Source organism: Muntiacus reevesi, chromosome 7, assembly GCF_963930625.1.
Source record: "Muntiacus reevesi chromosome 7, mMunRee1.1, whole genome shotgun sequence".
Taxonomy (NCBI): Eukaryota; Metazoa; Chordata; class Mammalia; order Artiodactyla; family Cervidae; genus Muntiacus; species Muntiacus reevesi.
In genome coordinates this window covers 19,508,203-19,530,028 of record NC_089255.1, presented here as the reverse complement: position 1 = coordinate 19,530,028, position 21,826 = coordinate 19,508,203, and the positions used below count along the sequence as shown (strand labels likewise).

The following is a 21,826-nucleotide window of genomic DNA, read 5'->3' as shown; positions in this document are numbered from 1 at the left end:
AGGATCAAGGGAAGAGGGCTCAAATAGAAAGAAAAGATTCTTTAAATCCCAAGGACATTAGCTGAGGCACATTTACTAAATGCCTGTAATGTGTCAGGTGCTATATTCTGTACACCATCACAACAAAGAAGTCTGTTCTCATTTTATAAGTAAGAAAAATGAAGATGAAGTAAACTGATTAATTTGCCAAGATCACATGGACATGCCTCCAAAAACATCTCTCTTTTCATCATACCGTATTCCTTCCATGAGGTGCTCTTAGTGGTGTTATAGAAACCAGGGATCCATTTCTATACCACAATTCCAGCTTATTAATTCCACAAAGTTTCCTCCTGATTAGGGTCATTTGTTAACATAAAATCACATAAGAGCTGAGTCCTTCCATGCTGTATTTTGACTAATGCATGAACAGCAAGTAAACAAAATCCTTAGGCATACCAGTGGCTCTTCTATTCTGTAACATTTTCATGGTCAAAAATCATGCATCTGTATTCCACATAAATCTAGGTTCTAACCATACATCACATTTCATTTTAGTTCACTGGATATTCTTTGTTTTTTCTAAAATACCTTCAGGTTCTCTCCTGAAGGTGATTAGTTACCATGGAAATGAGGCTACCATAGTTTAGAATAAATTTACATAACTAGTAGAAAATTATTTCAAGCTTGTTAAATATGAGATTTATCTGAAAGTTAACATGACCACTGATATGATAAAAAAATAAGAACTGAAAATCAATTCAAAATGATTTAGTTCCCAATGTAGGATTATAAAACAATTGTAAAGCATTCTTAATTTATAGAGATAACATCAAAAATATAAGTTTATAAAGTGAAATAGTGAAACAGTCTGGATATAGACAGCAAACTATAAAAATGTCCCAACATCTCATCCATCAGTTGTCAAATATGTAATATCACACACTACGTTAGGGGCTAAGGATCTAACAGTTGACAAATCCTAGTCCTGTCCTCAAGGAACTCAAGTCTGGTAGGAGAGAAAGATATACAAAATGAAAAGAAATTTAAATGTGACAGGTAAAGCAAGAAAGATATGTATAAGGCATATGTGTAAAACTAAAGAGTACCCAACGGAAGGTAGTGGGAAGAGAACGGGTACAAAGATGGCAGTAGGCAGGGCCCAGAGTATCAGAGATTTCAGAAGAAAGCCAGGCAAGAGTGTGAAAAGAGAAAGATTTGACACAGAAGGGACAGTACTACAAAACAGCCATATGGGGTTTAAGCAGCTAGCTGTTGTCCCTGAAATTAAAATACCTTGAGAAGCAACAACAATACTGCTCAGACTTAAGCTCTGGTTCTTGCTCTGCTAGGCACTTATAAGAAAAATGGCTCCCTTTAAGACATGTAAATATCTAGCATTCTGAAAATTACAGGGAGGAGACCTCAAGGGGAAGAAACTTAAGGTTTCTTGCTAATTAGTCTGAAGTAATTTTTAAAAGAAAGTCAAGGAATATGATAATTTTATGACATAAATCGTATTTCTTACATATTATTCTGGAAATTTATTTTTCTTTAATATTCAAAGCATCTTGCCATTTAATAGTTCTTCTAAAATATGGTTTTTGCTGCATGCATAGTATTCTGACACATTTAGTTTAGTTGCTAAGTTGGGTCCGACTCTTTTGCAACTCCATAAATTACAGCCTGCCAGGCTCCTCTGTCCATGAGATTTCCCAGGCAAGAATACTGGAATGGGTTGTCCTTTCCTTCTCCAGGAGATCTTCCCAACCCAGGGATCAACCCTGCATCTCCTGCATTTCAGGCCTATTCTCTACCACAGAGTCACCTGGGAAGCAATACGTGAATAGACCAGTATTTATTTAATCAATCATGTAGTACTGGCCCTTTAGGTGGTTTGGAATTTTTCTCTAATTCCAATAAATATATATCATCACAACTTCTATGCCTAAATCTTTATACACATCAAGGATTATTTCATTAAAGCAAATTATTAGAGGAAAAACTGCTTGTCAAAGTAGGTCCAAGTTTTAAGGGTTTTGATTATAATCATCAAACTGCCCTCCAAAAAAGGTTAAATTTGCACTGCTACTACCAGCAATGTGGGGTTCCCTGGTGACTCTGATGGTAAAGAATCTGCCTGCAATGCAGGAGACCTGGGTTCAATCCCTGGGTCAAGAAGATCTCCCAAAATTCCATGGACAGAGGAGCCTGGAGGGCTACAGTCCATGGGGTTGCAGAGTCGGAGACAACTGGGCAACTAACACTTTCGGAAACTTTCACACTTATCAGCAATGTATGAGAATCCCCATTTCACTATAATTTTGCCCCAAAAGGGGCTACATTAATCTGCATTTATTCTACTACTATCAAGGGTGAGCTCTTTTCAGGTCAATGGATAATTTTCAACCCATTTTTTGTAAACAGACTATTTTATCTATCCCCTTTCTCCAGGTAGCACAGTGTTAAAGAATCTGCCTGCCAATGCTGGAAACACAAGAGATGGGGGTTCAATCCCTGGGTCAGGAAGATCCTCTGGAGTAGGAAATGGCAACCTGCTCCAGAGTTCTTGTCCGGAAGATTCCATAGTCAGAGGATCCTGGTAGGCTACAGTACATGGGGGTCACAAAGAGTCAGACAGGACTGAATGACTGCGCACATTCACCTAGTTCCTGTTGATTTATAGCTGCCGCCTGTATCTGCTGAAATTATTTTTCCAAATTTTTAATGAAAGGATTTTGATCACTTTAGCCACTGTGAAGAATGGAATTGAAGAGGGAACAGGTTAGAACAAGAGACAAGTTACCACACTACTGCAGTTATCTAGTAGTAGCAGTAGTTGTTCATTACTCAGTAGTGTCGGACTCTGAGACCCCACGGAATGTAGCCCATGAGGCGCCTCTGTCCAGGGGATTCTCCAGGCAAGAATACTGGAGTGGGTTGCCATTCCCTTCTCCAGGGGACCTAGGAAACAGATTAACTGAACTTAAACTAGGGGAGTAAAAGCAAGGAGAAAAAACCCTAGAGAATTGGATATGGGAATAAATTAAAAAGATCAGAATGATCAAGACTGCTTCCCAAGTTTCTAGCACAAGAGAATAGGTGGGCAGAGACAGCACTGAGATATGGAATAATCAGAGGAGAAAGATATTTAGGGGAAAATGTTAAGTTCAATTTTGGACATGTGAAATTGGAGGTAACTGTGGGCACCTAATTATAAAAGTCTGAAATTCAGCAGAGGGTCTGGTCTAGGAATTTGGAAGTTATTGTTATGTAAGTTATATCTAAAACCATTAGCATGAAGAGTAATAAGCTGAAGTCAAAACTTCATGGAATATTAGTAACTAATAAAATACTAATATTTTAATGAGCAAGACAAAGAAATGATGCTCATGAAAGAAAAAGAGAAGAAATAGAGAAATAAAAGGAGAAATAGGACATAGACAGTGTTATCAAGCCAAAGGAGTGGAGCATTTCATGAGGTTGTAATTAAAATGGAGGGATTCAATGTACACAGTCTTGAACAAGAAGAAAATATGGATTATGAGAATTTTTAAGCAGCCATTTGGAAGAAAGTTCCTCTTTAATGGTTTTTATTTTGGTTTATGTTGACTTACTGAAGGCCTCAAAAGGTCAAGAACGGGAATTTCAAAAGATGATAAAGTACTGTTTATAAATATGTGTGTATATGAAGGTTGTAATTATAACTTCAATTATATAAATGAGGGCAATAATTCATCTTCTTCCAGAAAAACTTTACAATGGTTTTTCAAAATCCCAGTTGCAAAAATTAAAAAAAAAATCCCAGTTGCTTTTCATTCTCTCATGCCATACACAAAAATTAACCCAGAATGGCTTAACAACTTAAATATAAGACATGACATTAGAAAACTCCTAGAAGAAAACATAGGCAAAACGTTCACTGACATAAATCATACCAATGTTTTCTTAGGTCAGTCTCCAAAGGCAATTGAAATAAAAGCAAAAATAAACAAATGGGATGTAAGCAAACTTAAAAGTTTTTGCATAGCAAGGGAAACCATAAACAAAACGAAAAGACAACCTACAGAATGGGAGAAATACTCTGTTAAGTGACTGAAAAATATTCATTTTCCAAAATAAACAAATAGCTCATACCACTCAACAACAAAAAGCAAACAATCCAATAAAAAAATGGGCAGAAGACCTAAACAGACATTCCTCCAAAGACATATAGATGCTAACAGGCACATGAAAAGGTGCTCAACATCACTAATTATTAGAGAAATGTAAATTAAAACTACAATGAGGTATCTATCACCTCACACTGGTCAGAATGGCTGTCATTAAAAGTCTATAAATAATAAATGCTGGAAAGGGTGTGGAGAAAAGGGAACTCTCTTATTTTGTTGATGGGATGGTGCAGCCACTATGGAAAACGGCATGGAAGTTGCTCAAAATACTAAAAGTAGAACTACCAAAATGATCCAGCTATCCCCCTCTTGTGCATGTATCTGGAGAAAATTATCATTCCAAGAGATATATATGCCCCAATGTTCATAGCAGCATTATTTACAATAGCCAAGACATGAAAGGAACCTAAATGCCCATCAACAGACAAATGGATAAAGAAGATGTGGTGTGCATTTGTGTGCATTTATACATACATACAATGGAATACTACTCGGTCATAAAAAAAGAATGAAATAATGCCATTTGCAGCAACATGGATGGACCCAGATACTGTGATCCTAACTGAAGTAAATTAGCTAAATATCATATGATACCACTTATATGTGGAAGCTAAAATATGATACAAATGAACTTATTTACAAAACAGACTTAGAGACATAGCAAACAAACTTATGGTTACCAAAGGGAAAAGATGGGGGGTGGATAATTAGGAGATGGGATTAGCGAATACAAACTAATATATGTAAAATAGATAAACAAGTCCTACTGTATAGCATGGGGAATTATATTTAATATATAACTTATAATGGGAAAGAATATGTATATACATATGTATAACTGAATCACTTTGCTGTATCCCAGAAACACAACACTGTAAGTCAACCAGACTTCAATTAAAAAAATAAAAATAAAGAAAATAATTCCAATTGCTTTAAAAATATTAGAAGTTGGGACTTCCCTGGTGGTCCAGCGGTTAAGACTCTGTGGTCCAATGGTTAAGACACTGCAGGGGGCTCAAGCTCGATCCCCAGTTGGGGAATTAAGATCCTACATGTGATGTGGCAAGGCCAAAAAAAAAAAAACCAAACTAAAATTTATTTGGAGAAGGAAATGGCAACCCACTCCAGTATTCTTGCCTGGAGAATTCCATGGACAGAGGTGTCTGGCAGGCTACAGTCTATTGGGATTGCGAAGAGTCAGACATGACTGAGCGACTATCAACTCACACTCACTCAGAAATCTATTAAAAGCAAGCTGCAAAGGAAAACATGAACAATAAAATAAACACAAACATGAAATCACTCTAGCTGTCACATTTCAAAATTTCAACACAAAGTTTTATTCATGTATTCAATAATTAATTGCTGATAATCTACAATGACAATGGCTTCCCAGGTGGCACTAGTGGTAAAGAACCTGCCTCCAATGCAGGAGACGTAAGAGACTCGGTTCAGTCCCTGGGTCAGGAAGTCCCCTGGAGGAGGAAATGGCAAACCATTCCAATATTCTTGCCTGGAAAATCCCATGGACAGAGGAGCCTGGAGGGCTACAGTCCATGGGGTTGCAAAGAGTCAGACACAACTGAAGCGACTTAGCACAATGACAAAAAATTATTATGACCAGTCCCTGTTGATAAGAACTTCAATCTAGTAGTAGTGGAGAAAGGCACATAAACAAATCAGTGAGAAACACTACTGGTAAAAAGAAAGTTATTTATTTTATTTATTTATTTTTTTTACACCCACCCCCTTCTTCACCTCCCAGTCCCCTCAAAAGTTATTTTAAGAGACATAATAATTACCTGAGGGTGAGAAGATGATTATGAAAATCTTCAAAGAGCTATCAGGAAAAGAACTATCTGGAAATTTGGAAATTTTAGCTGAGGGTGAGAGGCTACGGGGCTTCCCAAGTGGCTCAGTGGTAAACAATCTGCCTGCAATGCAGGAGATGTGGGTTCCGGAAGATCCTTTGGAGAAGGAAATGGCAACCCACTTCAGTATTCTTGCCCAGACAATTCCATGGAGAGATGAACCTGGCAGGCTACAGTCCACGGGGCACAAAGAGTTGGACATGACTGGGTGACTGAGCACGTGCTCATGAGAGGACACAGGGGAATAGAGTCCCACCAAATCACAGTGTGTCCAGGACACTAAACACAGTTTGATAAAGATGAGTTCATTTCCATCCCAGGTTCAGGTGGAAGAGTGCCAGAAGTTTCTTTAAGCCTTATAACAACTTATTTAACTGATAAAAGAAACTAAGACACAGATAAGTTAAGTAACTTTGCCAAGTTCACACAGCTAAGAAGTGACAGATGTAAGACTGGAACCCAGGTATGCTGGGTCCAGAGACTGCTCTTAACTGCTTTTCTGTGGTATCTCTCAGTTAACACACGAAGGGTCTGCTTGTGTTCTGTACATACACCATAAGCAGTTTGCTTTTACCCTAAGCCAAGAGAACTAGAGTTCTAATAAATGAGGGCAGACTATTGTAAATAAGCATGAAGTAAAGGGAAATGAGATCATGAAGATGACCAGGAGAAGAGGGGCAATGAGTGTCTTAATGTGGACAGAGATCAGAGAGAATAAAAAAGCAGGGCAGGAAAAGTAGATGATGTTACCGTATGACTTCAGAGAAAGACTGTGGAATTCTAAATTTTTAATCAACTTAGTATATATCAATTTACCTCACAAAAATACATATGGAAAATTTTCTTCTTTTGTGGGGAGGGAAGATGTGTATCATAGACTATAATGAATGTTTTAAGAGAAAAGGAAAAATTCCTGTTTTAAAAAAACTCATGACCCATTTAAGTGTTATCAACAATCTAAGATGACAGGAAATACATGGTGGGCTAATTCACGTCACAGCATGTGTAGAAATCCCAGGAGTTAACGATAAAACAATAAATTTGAAATATTTAACAGATGAAGTCTGAACTTATAACCCTTTCTGCATTAACACGCACTATGGCATTTCCTGTAGCTGTAACTTTTTAAAAAACAACAGAAATCAGACAGGTATGACTATAAATACAAAAATAACTATATAAATAAATATTTATATATATATATAACCCAAAACCATTTCTCATAATTGCTTTCCCTTCAGAAAAAGAAACAAATATTTTCAGCTATGGGACAAGATTCAAAATTAAATTTTCCAAAAAATTTTTACACATGACTTTTTATCTGTAAACAACAAAAAAAGATCTCATGTGACACACATTAACATTACAGCCTGAATTACTGTAACTACCACCTATATTAAGAAATAGAATATTAACACAACAAAAACTCCACTGTACAAGAGTCACTACCCTGACCCTGTTCAAAAGTAATCACTATTTTCACTTCTAAAATCACAGATGAGTACTATCTATTTTCGAACTTTATAAACATGGAATCATAAAGTATGCATTATTGCATGCCTGGCTTTTTCTTCTTCCAATGATATTTGTAGATTTATCAATCTGCTGAGCACTAGACTCCCAATTTTCATTGCTGGCAACATGGCATCATATGATTAGAGCACTATTTTCCTATTCTAGTGTTGTTTCTGGTTTTGATTCACTGTGAATAAAGCTGATGAGAACAACATTGTGCATGTTTTTGGATGCATACATTTATATATTTCTGATTAGTATACTCCTAGGACTACAACCACTGTATCATAAAATAAGTTTGTCTGCAGTTTTAGTGAGTGAGTGAAGTCGCTCAGTTGTGTCTGACTCTTTGCGACCCCACGGACTGTAGCTTACCAGGCTCCTCCGTCCATGGGATTTTCCAGGCAAGAGAACTGGTGTGGGTTGCCATTTCCTAGAGTCTGTCAAACAGTATTAGAGCTCAAGTGATTAAATCAATGTACAGTCCTAATAGCAGTATATTAGCATCCCATCCTAGCCAATACCCAGGATTGTTAGTCTCTCTTATTTTAGCCACTCTGGTGAAGTACAGTGTTACCTCATTGTGGCTTTTGTTTACATTCCTCTGAAAACCAAAAACAACCACCTCTTTTTCAAATGTTTAGTAGCCCCCTGGTGAGGGCTTCCCAGGTAGCTCAGTGGTAAAGAATTGAACTGCTAATGCAAGAGACACAGGTGGGAAGATCCTCTGGAGTGGGAAACCTAATCCAGTATTCTTGCCTGGAAAATTCTGTGGATAGAGGAACCAGGGGCTACAGCGCATGGGGTCACAGAGTCCACAGGACTGAGTGACTGAGCATGCAAAACACAGAGATCCGTGAGGTTCAAGTCTTGCCCATTTTCTATTGGTTTATCATTCTTTGTTTACCTATTAATCTATAGTTCTTTATAGAGTTTATCAGAAGTCAAAGGTTTTTCTGAAAAGGACCAGACAGTGAGAATCTTTGGCTCTGTGGGCCTACTCAAATCCTCTGCTATAGCATAAAGCAGCCATAGTCAACACATGAGTATGACTTTGTGCCAATAAAATTTTATTTATGGACAGTTATAATCTGAATTTCATAAAATTTTATGTATCATTAAATATTATTCTTCTGATATTTTTCAACCATTTAAAACCATATAAACTGTTTTTAGTTCACAGGCTACATAAAAAATAAGGAGTTAGCAGATCTGGTCCATAGCGTGTAGTTTGCTAACTCCTGGTCTAAATAAAGATCTTGTCAATTTATATATAAGTCTTCTCAGGGGTTTATCAACATTGTTACTCTTTACAAGCACCAACTTTTGCCTTTATGGAAACACCTTATTTTGAATGTCTGCTTTCTATTTCATTAATTTTTGTTCTTATGATTACTTTCTTTTTTCTGTTTTCTTTGGGTTATATTTGCTATTCTTTTCTCTTTTAGCTTTTTTTGAGATAGATATTTATTTACACATGCATTCTATTAAAATATAGCTGATTTACAATGTTGTATTAGTTTCTGGTGGACAGCAAAGTGATTCAATTATATATACATACTTTTTCATATTCTCTTCCCTTATGGTTTATTACAAGATATTGAATATAGTTCCCTGTGTTATACAGTAGGACCCTGTTGTTTTATGTATAGTACGTTTGTATCTGCTAATCCCAAACTCCTAATTTACCATTCACCCCTCCTTTCTCCTTTTGTAACCATACGTTTGTTTTCTATATCTGTTGAGTCTTTTCTAAGTTCATTTTTATCACTTTAGCTTCCACATGTAAGTGATATATGATATTTGTCTTTCCCTGACTAATTTCACTGTGTACGATAACCGTTCATCCGTGTTGCTGCAAATGGTATTATTTCATACTTTATGGCTGAGTAGCATTCCATTGTGTGAATATGTGCATACATATACACATACATATTAATACATATACATATCACATCTTTTTTATCCATTCATTGAGATGAATATTTAAATCACTAAACTTTCAGCCTTTCTTTCCTTCTAATACATGTACTAAGTAAGAGCTTCATAGGTGGCTCAGTAGTAAAAGAATCTGCCTGCCAAAGCAGGACACACAAGAGACATGGGTTGGATCTCTGGATCCGGAAGATCCCCTGGAGTAGGAAATGGCAACCTGTTCTAGTATTCTTGCCTGGAAAATTCCATGGACAGAGGAGCCTGGCCGGCTACAGTCCATGAGGTCATAAAGCACAGAACACAACTGAACACACACAAGACTAAACACTTCCTCTAAGCATCCCCTGCGTGCTACATACTTAGTTGCTTCAGTTGTGTCTGACACTTTGCAATGCTATGGTTGGTAGCCCACCAGTCCATGGGGTTCTCCTGGCAAGAATACTGGAGTGGGTTGCCATGCACTCCTCCAGGGGATCTTATTGACCCAGGGCTCAAATCCAGGTCTCCCACATTGCAGGCAAATTCTTTACTGTCTGAGCCACCAAGGAAACCCCAAGTTCTGTAATTAATTTCGATCTTAATTCCACAGAGGTCAAATCCATAGAATTTCAATTTTCATAAATTTGTTAAGATTTGTTCTATAGTCAGTATATGGCATATTTTAATAACAGTTTCATATGCACTTATAAAAGTAGTTTATTCATTTGCTTGGTGCACTATTTTTAAAATGTCAATTAAGTCAACTTTGTTAATTGTGTTGTTCAGTTTTATATTATGACGGTTTGCAGTTTTTGTTTGTATTTACTTGCTTTGTTCTACATATCCTATCTACTATGGAAGTGTATTAAAATCTACCACTTGGGACTGTGGGTCTGTTTAGTCTACTTCTTGTAGTTCTATCAGTTTCTGCCTCTCCTGTTTTGAGATGATGTTATGAGGAAATATATATTTGGGCTTCCTGGTGACTCAAACAGTAAAAAGTCACCTGCAATACGGGAGACCTGCCTGGTTTCAATCCCTGTGTTGGGAAGATACCCTGGAGAAAAAAATGGCAACCCACTCCAGTATTCTTGCCTGGGCATGACCCTAATGGCAGAAAGTGAAGAGAAACTAAAGAACCTCTTGAAGAAGGTGAAAAAGGACAGTGGAAGAGCTGACTTAAAAATCAACATTTAAAAATTAAGATCATGGCATTTGGTCTCATCACTTCATAGCGAACAGATGGGGAAAAAGTGGACACAGCAACAGATTTTATTTTCTTGGGCTCCAAAATAACTGCTGATGGTGACTGCAGCCATGAAATGAAAAGACACCTGCTGCTTGGAAGAAAAGCTGTGACAAACCTAGATAGCATATTAAAAAGCAAAGACATCATTTTGCCAACAAAGGTCCGTCTAGTCAAAGCTATGGTTTTTCCAGTAGTCATGTACAGGATGTCAGGGTTGGATCATAAAAAAGGATGAGTGCCTAAGAATTGATGCTTTTGAACTGTGGTGCTAGAGAAGACTCTTGAGAGTTCCTTGGAGAGCAAGAAGATCAAATCAGTCCATCCTAAAGGAAATCAACCCTGAATATTCATTGGAAGGACTGATGCTGAAGTTGAAGCTGCAATATTTTGGCCACCTAATGCAAAGAGCCAACTCACTGGAAAAAGACCCTGATGCTGTGAGATTGAGGTCAGGAGGAGAAGGGGGTGACAAAGGATGAGATGGTTGGATGGCATCATTGACTCAATGAACATGAGTTTTAACAAACTCTGGGAGATAGTGAAGGACAGAGAAGCTAGGCATGCTGCAGTCCGTGGGGTCACAAAGAGTCGGACATGACTGAGCAACTGAACAACAACAATACATATTTAGAATCACTTTATTTTCCTTCTATGTTAACTCTTAATAATATGAAAAGTCTACCATTTCACTGTTCGCTTTCTCTTAGTCCACCTTATTCTATGTTCCTTTTCCTTTATTTTCTTACCTTCTTCTGGAGAACTTTTTATTTTTACTTTCTTCTTCTATTATCTTGTTATAGTTAGATTTTTCTATTGTTCTTTCAAAGCCTCCCACAAAGATTATAGGACACATCCCTGCCTTATTAACCTCTAATATAATATAGTACTTTTACCACTTTCTGGACATTTTAAGAATCTTAGAAGACTAAGTCCACATCCTTACTCCTGACTTATACGTGTGTGTGTGTGTGTGTATTGTATTTTAAATCCCATTTAACATTATCATTCTACATAGTCAACATCCACTTAGATTTACCCAAATATTTAACCCATCCTTTGCTCCTCATTTCTTCTCCTCATTTCTTCTTCATCATCTGAACGTTCAAGAAAAACATGCTTTATCTGACATGATCCAAGCCATCAATGTTTTGCCTCATGATTTCTGCATCCAAAGTTTTATTTAAAACAATCTTTTCCTGCTCCTAGGTGACAAAGTTATCCTCCTATACTTTTTTCTACTAACTTGACAGTCTGTAGAGTAAATAAGATGGAGTTCACTAATATTTTATATGTCCAGTTCCACTGACACAGAGGCAAAGAAATAAACTGGTCATTCTAGAATTGGTCTAAACCTACTTTCCATCTAGCCAGAGTAACGGCTGAGCTCAAGTGAGGTAACAGTTATATGAACTCTAAGACTTGCTCTTTTGGTTTTCAGAGGTTATAAATCCACCCACAGATAGCAGTAGAGAATACAAACATTCTATGCCTCTGCCAGCATAGAACCCCAATGTGCTCCTCAATTCCTATCAGAGTAGGAATGTAACTACTTCCCACTCTGAAACTCACAAAATGTACCAAGAGAAAGACTTTCATATAAAACATGAAACCACCCTAAACCACACAGCAGGAAGCAGTTTATCAAATATAATACACTTGGAGACAACTTGAATGTCATGAACTAACATATACTTCCACATATCCAAGCAATGTCGGATTTCCCTAATAGTAACAGAGGTCTTCAAGATTTTTATTTGAAACAAATATTTGCAGACAAGTCATAGGAGAGAGAGCAAATGTTCCTCTGACAGTACATTTCCAGATGGAGGAAAGAGCAAGGAAGATGGTGAGGTTATATGTATAAGCCATGGTCATTTTCTTTGACTTCTGAATCACAGAATCTATAAGGGAGATGCTCTGATGGTCAGCATTAGTTGAAAAGAAAAAAAAATCATAAAATCAAACAAGTGTTACACTGAAAGCCACAGCTCACTCCTTTCTGGGATCTATTCACCTGAAGGGTGGGAACACCAATGCTTAGGATATGTGGTTCTTGGTCAGAGAAAAATAAAGCATTCTGAGACAAGAAAAGTGATCTTCTAAATGCCCCAGACTGTACCCTTCTCTACCTTGTACTACAGATAATAACAACTAATTTTCAGCTTATACCATATTCTAGTCACCATTCTGGGAGTTTTACAAGTATTACTCTTCTGATCCTGAAAAAAACTCCAATGAGGTAAGTACTCTTATTATCTTCACTTTACAGATGAGGAAAATGAGGCTCAGAGCAGTAAATCTCCTATAGTTCTACAGCTAGGAAATACAAGACCCAGGATTTGAGCCCAAGCAGCCTGGTTTAAAGCTTAGACTTTAACTATTATGCTGTATTTGCCTCTTCTACATTAATGTTTAACATTAGAAAACCCATAAAGTACAACAGTATTTTTTAAATTTACACAATAAATATTTGCATACCTTGTACTGTAAGCTCTGCTTGAGCTTCAATGGTCTCATTTCCATTATCAGCTATACAAAAATAAGTCCCAGCATCATCCTCGGTGACATCACTGATCTCCAGACTACCACCTGCCAGCAATACCAACCTTCCAGAGCTGCATTAAAAATATTGATATGTTTCAGAATGAGAAATATGATACCTGAAAAACTCTCTACATAAAACAGATAAAACACTTATATTATTTATACAGCTACAGATGGACTAAGACCAATGTAAAATATCAGAATTTAATTTAGTCCAATTTACTTTGCTCATATTTCACATGCATAAATATCATAAATACAAATCAAAATGTTACAATGAATGATCTCTGACACTAATTATTCCCAAAGGGATACCACTGTTGTGACCAATTCCACTCCCCACAATCCATCCTTGCTTAACCACTCCGCCCAGTTTTTTTTTTTTCAAATTGTGTAATTCTGAAGTCTGGTTTCACTCTGAGAGTCACACCAGCACAAAGATGCCACATTCAAATGACTAACAGAAAGAGCAATATGTCAGATCAGAAACAGTAAGTCATGGGGTCATAGTACCTACTGAAAGTTTCCAATGATAGCTTGGCTAGAAAAGTGAGGAAAAGAGGAAGGGAAGGGAGAGAGAAGAATGGTTGACAGAAAGCAATTTCCTGGGTGTGGCAACAGGGCACAAACTAGCCACCATCCCATCATTATCAGCAAGGATGCTAAACATTACTGACCCAACTCTACATGACTTAAGTCTATTTAAAGAGAATATATATTTTTAAATTTTTGTGCAGGTAAAGTATTTTTATAAAGGAGTTTTGCTATCTGTAACATTGTAGTGTGTTATATTTACATTATTTGAAGTAATCCCTGGAAAGTGAAATAGCTACCACAAGAAAATTTCATTTCCTGTCCCACTCCCTCCCTCCCTTTCTCTCTCTCTCGAAAAGTATATTTAAAAGGAAAGCCAAATCGTTCTGAAACATCAAGGAAGAAATCACAAATCAATATTCTGATGAAATTTTTATAAAGTTAATAAGTTTAGTTAAATTTGGAGACTTTGGAGAGTTACAATTTTACTTTTACTTTAAGGTTTTGTCACTAACTGGGCTTTCACAGGCAGGTTTTTCTCATAGCTCTTAATATTGTTATAGTTCCTGTCTGTATTTATGCTCAACAAAAAAATTCTGATTACAATGTGGCTTTTCATATGAATTCCTGATGGGAAAGAAAAATCAGAGGAAATCACTATTCAGTCTGGGCCATGCTTAACACAATTCTCATTGTAAGTAAAGCACTATACCGGCTTAAGTTTTAGTATACTGTGAATTTGAGTAATTAGTCTTCCTGAATCTAACAGGCAAGATTAAGTTTCATACCAAGAAGGGAAAACCAGAATCAGATGTCGTGACTTCTCTAAGAAATACTCTGAAAGATCATGACTAAATTTATCAAGTGGCCTTCCAATGTGAACTATCTTAATTACACCCTCAAATTACAACTTCATGTGATAGAGAAGCTAGACAACATACAACGGAAGAAAGCAAGAAAGAATGACTAGGATAAAAGAAACAGATATAAAACAAGGTTTGGGTGCCTCACAAAACAAGGCAAATTTACAAAAATTAATACCCTATATTTTACTACTGGTCAAATTTTCTACTATGTTTCATAAATGGAAAACAATATTCATAAAGGGTAAATCAGCCCTACACACATATGACACCCAGCTGAGTGGAACATGATTTGAAACACTAGTTAGTGTAGTACTTTTGAAACTGAGGTACAGCAGTTTGTATCTAATAGTTATACTAAGAAACATTCCTGATACTTGCTATGCCTCATATCTGCAGTGAGTACAAGAACAGTAGAAGTCAGTCTTTCTTAACACAGCTGATTTTACTTTCCTTAAAAGAAGTCTGGGAGGAAGAATGCCCAACAGCTTCTCAGAAATGATTTAAGGTGTTCATGTAACATATGGTGGCTTATAGAACAAAGGAAATCAAGCTCTTAGAGCTCCAAAATTCAAAGATGCAGTCAACAGAGACAGTAAGTGGAAAAGTATTCATGGTCAACGGACCCAAACTGAGCACTGCTGGACATAAGGAGTGTATGTACACATGTGTCTCTGAGTAACCAGCGGTCAGTTGAGGAGAACATGGTGTGCTAAGGCCTATTTTGGCCAAAGGGAAAGGCTTTTGAGCAGATTAATAACATGGTCAGATTTAGTGAAGAAACAAGTAGAAGCTGTAAAGTCATTGTAATGGAATTAAGGAGAAGAGGATGAATCATGGCAGTAACAACAGGGGTAAAGAGAAGGCATGAAATGATGGCCACTCTTTTGAAAAGTTGGATGATTAAGTTAAAGAAAGGAATTTATTCATTCATTCAACAATTATTTACTGGTGTCCCTATGTATGTCAGGTAACAGCTGGGGTAATGAAACAAGCAAAAACAAAATCAGTGCTGTCGTGCAATTCAGAGGGAAAGACGGACATAAAAAATATAGTAACTCTACACAACGGTAGAGTTAGGGCTTCCCTGGTGGCTTAGACAGTAAAGAATCTGCCTCTAATGCAGGAGACCCGGGTTTGATCCTTGGGTCAGGTAGTTACCCTGGAGAAGGAAATGGTGACCCACTCCAGTATTCTTGCCTGGAGAATTCCATGGACAGAGGAGCCTGATGGGCTACAATCCATGGGGTCACAAAGAGTTGGACGCTACTGAGCGACTTTCACGACACAATGGTATACCAAAAGAATGTGTCAGAAAATCAGAAAGAGATTTCACTGATAAAAATGACCTTTGAGCTGAGATCTGAAGAATGAATAGGAATTAACTAATAATGAGAGGGAGGAAAAGATTTCAAAAAGGAAGTCTAGCACATGCAAAGGATTGTGACAGAAAGGATCACAGTGTATCTGGGGATCCAAAAATCACAAATATGGCCAGATATAAGAATTAGAAAAGCAAAAATATGAGGATGGAGCCAGACCACACAAAGCTCTGAAAGCCATTTTAAGAATTTGAGTCCTTAACTTGAAAAAAATGGAAGTCCATTAAACATCTTTAAAAGTGGGTGGGAAGCTGACAATGATGTAGTTAAGACCTGGGCTTTGAAAAGACTGCTATGGCAAGGGCATTTGGAATAAGGCCAGAGTTTATGTGGGGTTAAAAGGAGGCTACTGAAGTAATTGACATGACAGTCAATAGCAGCTTGGAATAAGGTGTTAGCAACACACGTGAATTTCAGAGATATTTAGGAGGTAAAATGACAGATAGACTGGACAGAAAAGCTGAGAAAGCAGCACACTTCGAAAGACTCTTAAGGTCAGGGCAGTAAGTGTGAAGGGGAACACAGAAGAAAATGACTTGTTTAATTTAGGTTTTTATGTGTTGTTATTTGAGTGAGAGACAGGTAAGCTTTTTAAAGACAAAAGAGAGGTAGCCAATGGAGAGGAAAACATCTGAAAAGAGGATTCACAAAAGTACTGGAGAAAATGGAAAATATAATCCAGAGCACAAAAGAAATTCTTAGACACCTCTTCCTCTAAAACAGCAGGTGAGGAACGGTAGGTGAAAGCTAATCTTACATACACTCTCCTTTGCTTTTTTTCTTTAAACTTTTTAGAGGTACCTGTAGATTCACATGCAGGTCCAAGGAATAATACAGAGATCTCACGGACCCTTTACTTAGTTTCCCTCAACAGTAAGATCTTATGAAACTGTAACTAGGAGACTGACATTCCCACCACAAGGATCCCTCCTGCTGCTCTCTTCTAGCCATATCCACCTCCCTCCCTCTCCCACGTCCTCATTAACCCCTGGCAACCACTAACCTGTTCTCCACTTCGATAATTTTGGCATTTCATGAAGAATGTTACATAAATAGTCACATGGTATGTAACCTCTGGGGATTGGCTTTTTTCACTTAGCATAACTCTCTGGAGATTCATCCAGGTTGTTGCAATTGCCAATAGTTCATTCCTTTTATTGCTGAACAGTAATTCCAGAGAATGAATAGACATTGTTTATTTAATCTTTCACTCAATGAAAGACACCTGGGTGGTTCCTAGTTTGGGGGTATTATGAATAAAGCTGCTATAAATATACACGTGCAGGTTTCTGTCTGAACCTAAGTTCGTTTTCAGTGGGATAAATGCCCAAGAATGTAAATGTTAGGTGATATGACAGTTGCAATAAATTTCTTCAGAAACTGTCAAACAGTTCTTCTGAGTGGCTGCATCACTTCACATTCCTACCAGTCATGCCAGAGTGATCTCGATTCTCCACATACTTGACAACATTTGGCATTGTCACTCTTTAAGTATGCAGTGGTATGTTGTGGTTTTAATTTGCAGTTCCTAATGGCTAATGATACTAAACAACTTTTCCTGTGCTTATCTACCATCTCTACATCTTTTTTGGTGAACCATCTATCTAAGATGACAGAGGATGAGATGGTTGGATGGCATCACCGACTCAAAGGACATGAATGTGAGTAAGCTCCGGGAGTTGTGATGGACAGGGAAGCCTGGCATGCTACAGTCCAAGGGGTCGTGAAGAGTCGGACACCACTGAGTGACTGAACTGAACTATCTAACTCTTCTCTCTACGTTCTAACTGAATTATATACTTTTTAAAATACTGAGTTTTGAGATACCTTTACACATTTTAGATACTCCTCCTTTGTTTGATATATGGTTGGTAAATATTTTGTCCCCACAAAAAATCTGTAGCTTTATCTTTTCATCCTCTTAACATGGTCTTTCACAGAGCAAAAGTTTTTAATTTTATTGTTTAGTTGCTAAGTCATGTCCTATTCTTTTGTGACCTCAAGGACTGTAACCCTCCAGGTTCCTCTGTTCATAGTGTTTCCCAGGCAAGATAACACAGAATTTACATGCACCTAAAATGCGAGGCATAATAAAATTCTCATTATATGATATTAGCTCCAATTCTTTCCATTTTCCAGAAAGACTGTGTAGAACTGGTTCTAACTCTTTCAACACTGACAGAATTCTCCAATGAAGCTATGTGGACTTGCAGACTTTTGGGGAGAGTTTTAAAATTACAAATTTAATCTCCTTAAGAGTTAAGAGGGCTACTTAACTTACTTCATATTGGGTTAGATATGGTCGTTTGTGTTTTAGAGAAAATGGTTTAAGTCAAACTTATATGATATACAATTGTTTATGTTGTTGTTCAGTCACCAAGTCGTGTCTGACTCTTTGCGACCCCATGGACTGCAGCAGGCCAGGCCTCCATGTCCTTCACCACCTCCTGCAATTTGCCCAAGTTCATGTCCATTAAATTAACAATGCCTCCAACTGTCTCATCCTCTGTCACCCTCTTCTCCTTCTGCCTTCAATCTTTCCCAGCATCAGGGTCTTTTCTAAAGAGTCGGCTCTTGGCATCAGGCAGCCAAAGTACTGTAGCTTCAGCATCAGTCCTTCCAATGAGCATTCAGGGTTGATTTCCTTTAGGATGGACTGGTTTAACCTCCTAGTTGTCCATGAAACTCTCAAGAGTCTTCTCCAGCATCACAGATCAAAAGCATCAATTCTTCAGCATTCTGCCATCTTTGTAGTCGAACTCTCACATCCATACATGACTACTGGACTACATGACTAGTAGTTGTTTATAGTATTCTCTTATTATCCTTTTGATGTTTGCAGGGTCTGTAGTGGCACCCCTGGTTCAGTTCTAATATCAGTCATCTTGTTTTGTCTCCCTTTTTTTCTAGTTCACTAATTCTTTCCTTTATCCCATCCAGTCTCTTGTTAGCCCATCTAATGAGTTGGGTTTTTTTTGTTGTAATTGTTATTGTCTTAGTTCAAAATTTTCCATTTAGTTCTTCTTTAAATCTTCTATTCCTTTGAAGAGACTATTTATCTCTTGAGATATTCTATTTTTCTGTTTATTTCAAATGTATTCATTAAGTCCTTGTTGAAGCATTTTAAGGATAACTGCTTTAAAAATCTTTCTTACATAATTCAAAGACCTGTAATCTCAGTTTAAGCATAAATTGTCTTTTCTCATTTGAGATTTTCCTCATTCTTGGTACGGTGAGCAAGTTTCCATTGACATCTGGATATTTGGGGCGTTATGTTGTAAGATTCTGGATCCCACTGAACCTTTGCTTTCAGGTGGCTGCTTCTGACACCCAGTGGAAAGGGGAGGTGCCACCTCATTAAGTCAGGTGGAGGTGGAAGTCCAGGTTCCACTCTCAGTCTTCACTGACATCTGAGGGGGAAGGGGGACTCCTCATTATGCCTCAGCAGGACTGAGAGTTCTGGCTCCTCATTACACCTCCACTGAGACTGCTCCCTGGCTGGGTCCAGTAAGAGTGCCTCATTACTGTTCCCCACATGGCGTCCAGTAACACCATGAAGAGAGAAGGTTTGACATTACAAGGTACTGAAAGTCCTGACTCTCCACAGGCCTCCCTTGATTCCACCCTAGTGGAGAAGGGAAGCTGGGAAAGAGTGTCTCTATTGCCAGGTGGGATAAAAGTCCAGGCTCCCCAGGGGCCTCCACTGATACAGCAGGGGTCGGGGCCTCAATACTGCTGGTTGGGATTAGAGTCTTGGCTGTCTACTTAGCCTCTGACACCATAGAGCTGGGAGGATGGGAGACTTCATCACAACCTGGTGAAGATAGAAGTCTAGGCATCCCACTAGGCCTTTGCTGGCATGGGAGAGGATGGGGCCACAGTTTTTTATGTGGTATTTGGCTGGAGTAGGAATGATTAGAGTAGTTGGGGTAGTTTTTATCTTGCTGCCCCTTTCTGGTCCTTTGGATAGAGAAAATACACCTTGGGAGTGCTTTTTTGTTTGTGCCTAGTGATGTTTCCAGGTTATCAGCTTCTTATAATATATATCAGCTTGGATATACAAGGTAAAAACAAAACCCAGGGAACTTAACATCATGTTGTTTCTTAGGTCGAAGGTCCCTTCATCTCTCCACCTTTCAGGGTCTTACATCTGTTTTACATGTAATGTCCAGAGTTTTTAGTTGTATGCAACAGGAAGAACAGGGGAAAATACTACTCAATCTTCCCAGAAATGGAAGTCCTCCACTTGGCCTTTTTTCTAATCTAATTTTCCTAGTATTGTCAATTATAATCCAACATTAAGCATTTTTATAACTATAACCTGTTTCTTTTGCAGCTGAGTTCCAATCTATCATTCCACTAAAACATAATATTATTTAATTACTAAATTACATTTTGCTGTCAGTCACCATGCACTTTAGCATTTATATTTTCTGAATTTTCTCCCTTTCAAATAAACTACTCAATGAATGGGATACATTCCTACCACCACCCCCATTTCAATAGCTCTATTTGGTTTGGATCCAAACAAATGTGATCAAAAGATTAACCAAATATATCAATTCTTAACACATTTATAAAAGTCATGGAAATGTTTTGAAATGTTCTGAAATGTTCTTAACTAGTTCCTAAGATTAATAATTGAGAAGGATGTCTAATAATTTGTTTGGTTTTTCTTTTTCACTAGAGCCAGTCTGGTTACTATCTAGATTTCTAGCCACATTTTTCTTTCAATTTCTAAATTTCTTTCTAATTTGAGGTCTATATAATTTATTAACTAACGTCTATCTACATATCTCATAAGACTCTGGCAGAAACAAGAATACTTTGAATAATTACTTGTATCTAACCTGAAGCACTGTTGTGTTCCACTCACCTACTTAGACATTTTCCTATACTACATTCAGATATTCAACCAAAATACATTGGTCACACTCTTCCTACCCAATTATATGCCAAGTACTGTGCCTGAGTCTGGAAACACGAGCATGAAGAACACCAACACTGTCTTGCTCTTATATTCTTCTGAAGCTTCCTGAGACAGTGGTATTGCAAAGCAATGGTTCTCAGATTTTTCTACCACATAATGGAAGTGTTGAGAAGCCTACAGAACTCAAGATGGGAAAGTCTACTCAATCTTCTGTCTCTTATTTATCCTTAAAATTCAAAGTAATGTAACTAGGAAATTACTAAATTTGTCTTAATTTTCTTCACAGCACTTATTATAAACTGAAATTTTATGTTCATATGATTATTGCCTGACTCTTGCCCACTAGAATATGAACTCCCTAAGAGCAAAATTCTCTTATTTGGTTCACTACTCTATTTCCTGTACCTAGAATAGGGCCTAACGTAAAGAGCATTCAATAAATACTTATTGAATAATTATTGAATGAACAAATGAGAATCATGGAAATTCTCACTTTTATTTCTTATATAAGAAATCAAACTCTTATTATTTGTCCTCTGAACGTACTTCTACAAAGATAAAATATAAAAACTTTAAAAATAACCTATCTCAGCTCTCCTATTCCAGATACTTTGTTCTCACAAGTAGCCAATTAAAATTTCTACTCTAAGAGCTTAAATTTTGTATACCTTATCTTAAGGTTCCTTATGTTTCCAGTAAGTGTAGGTTTAAAAAAATCCCTTTAAAGTCCTAGGAATTCTTTGTATAATATTTAGCTGGAAAAAAGAGTAGGGGAAAGGGAGTAAAGTATAGGCAGAAGTTGGTAACTAGACAGGTGTTCAGTAAGAAATCAGGTGATACTGAAGATGGTACTATCAGTTTGGCTAATGGAAT

At 37.3% G+C, this 21,826-nt stretch overlaps 1 protein-coding gene across 4 annotated transcripts in view; it reads right to left on the bottom strand.

Moving 5' to 3' along the window:
• Window positions 1-21,826, bottom strand: part of NEO1 (neogenin 1) — a 224,345-nt gene that overhangs the window by 123,013 nt on the left and 79,506 nt on the right. For all 4 annotated transcript variants that reach the window (XM_065941673.1, XM_065941674.1, XM_065941671.1 and 1 more), the window contains exon 5: window positions 13,179-13,315. In XM_065941673.1, coding sequence (XP_065797745.1) covers window positions 13,179-13,315 — 137 coding nt within the window. The remainder of the gene's footprint in view (window positions 1-13,178; window positions 13,316-21,826) is intronic.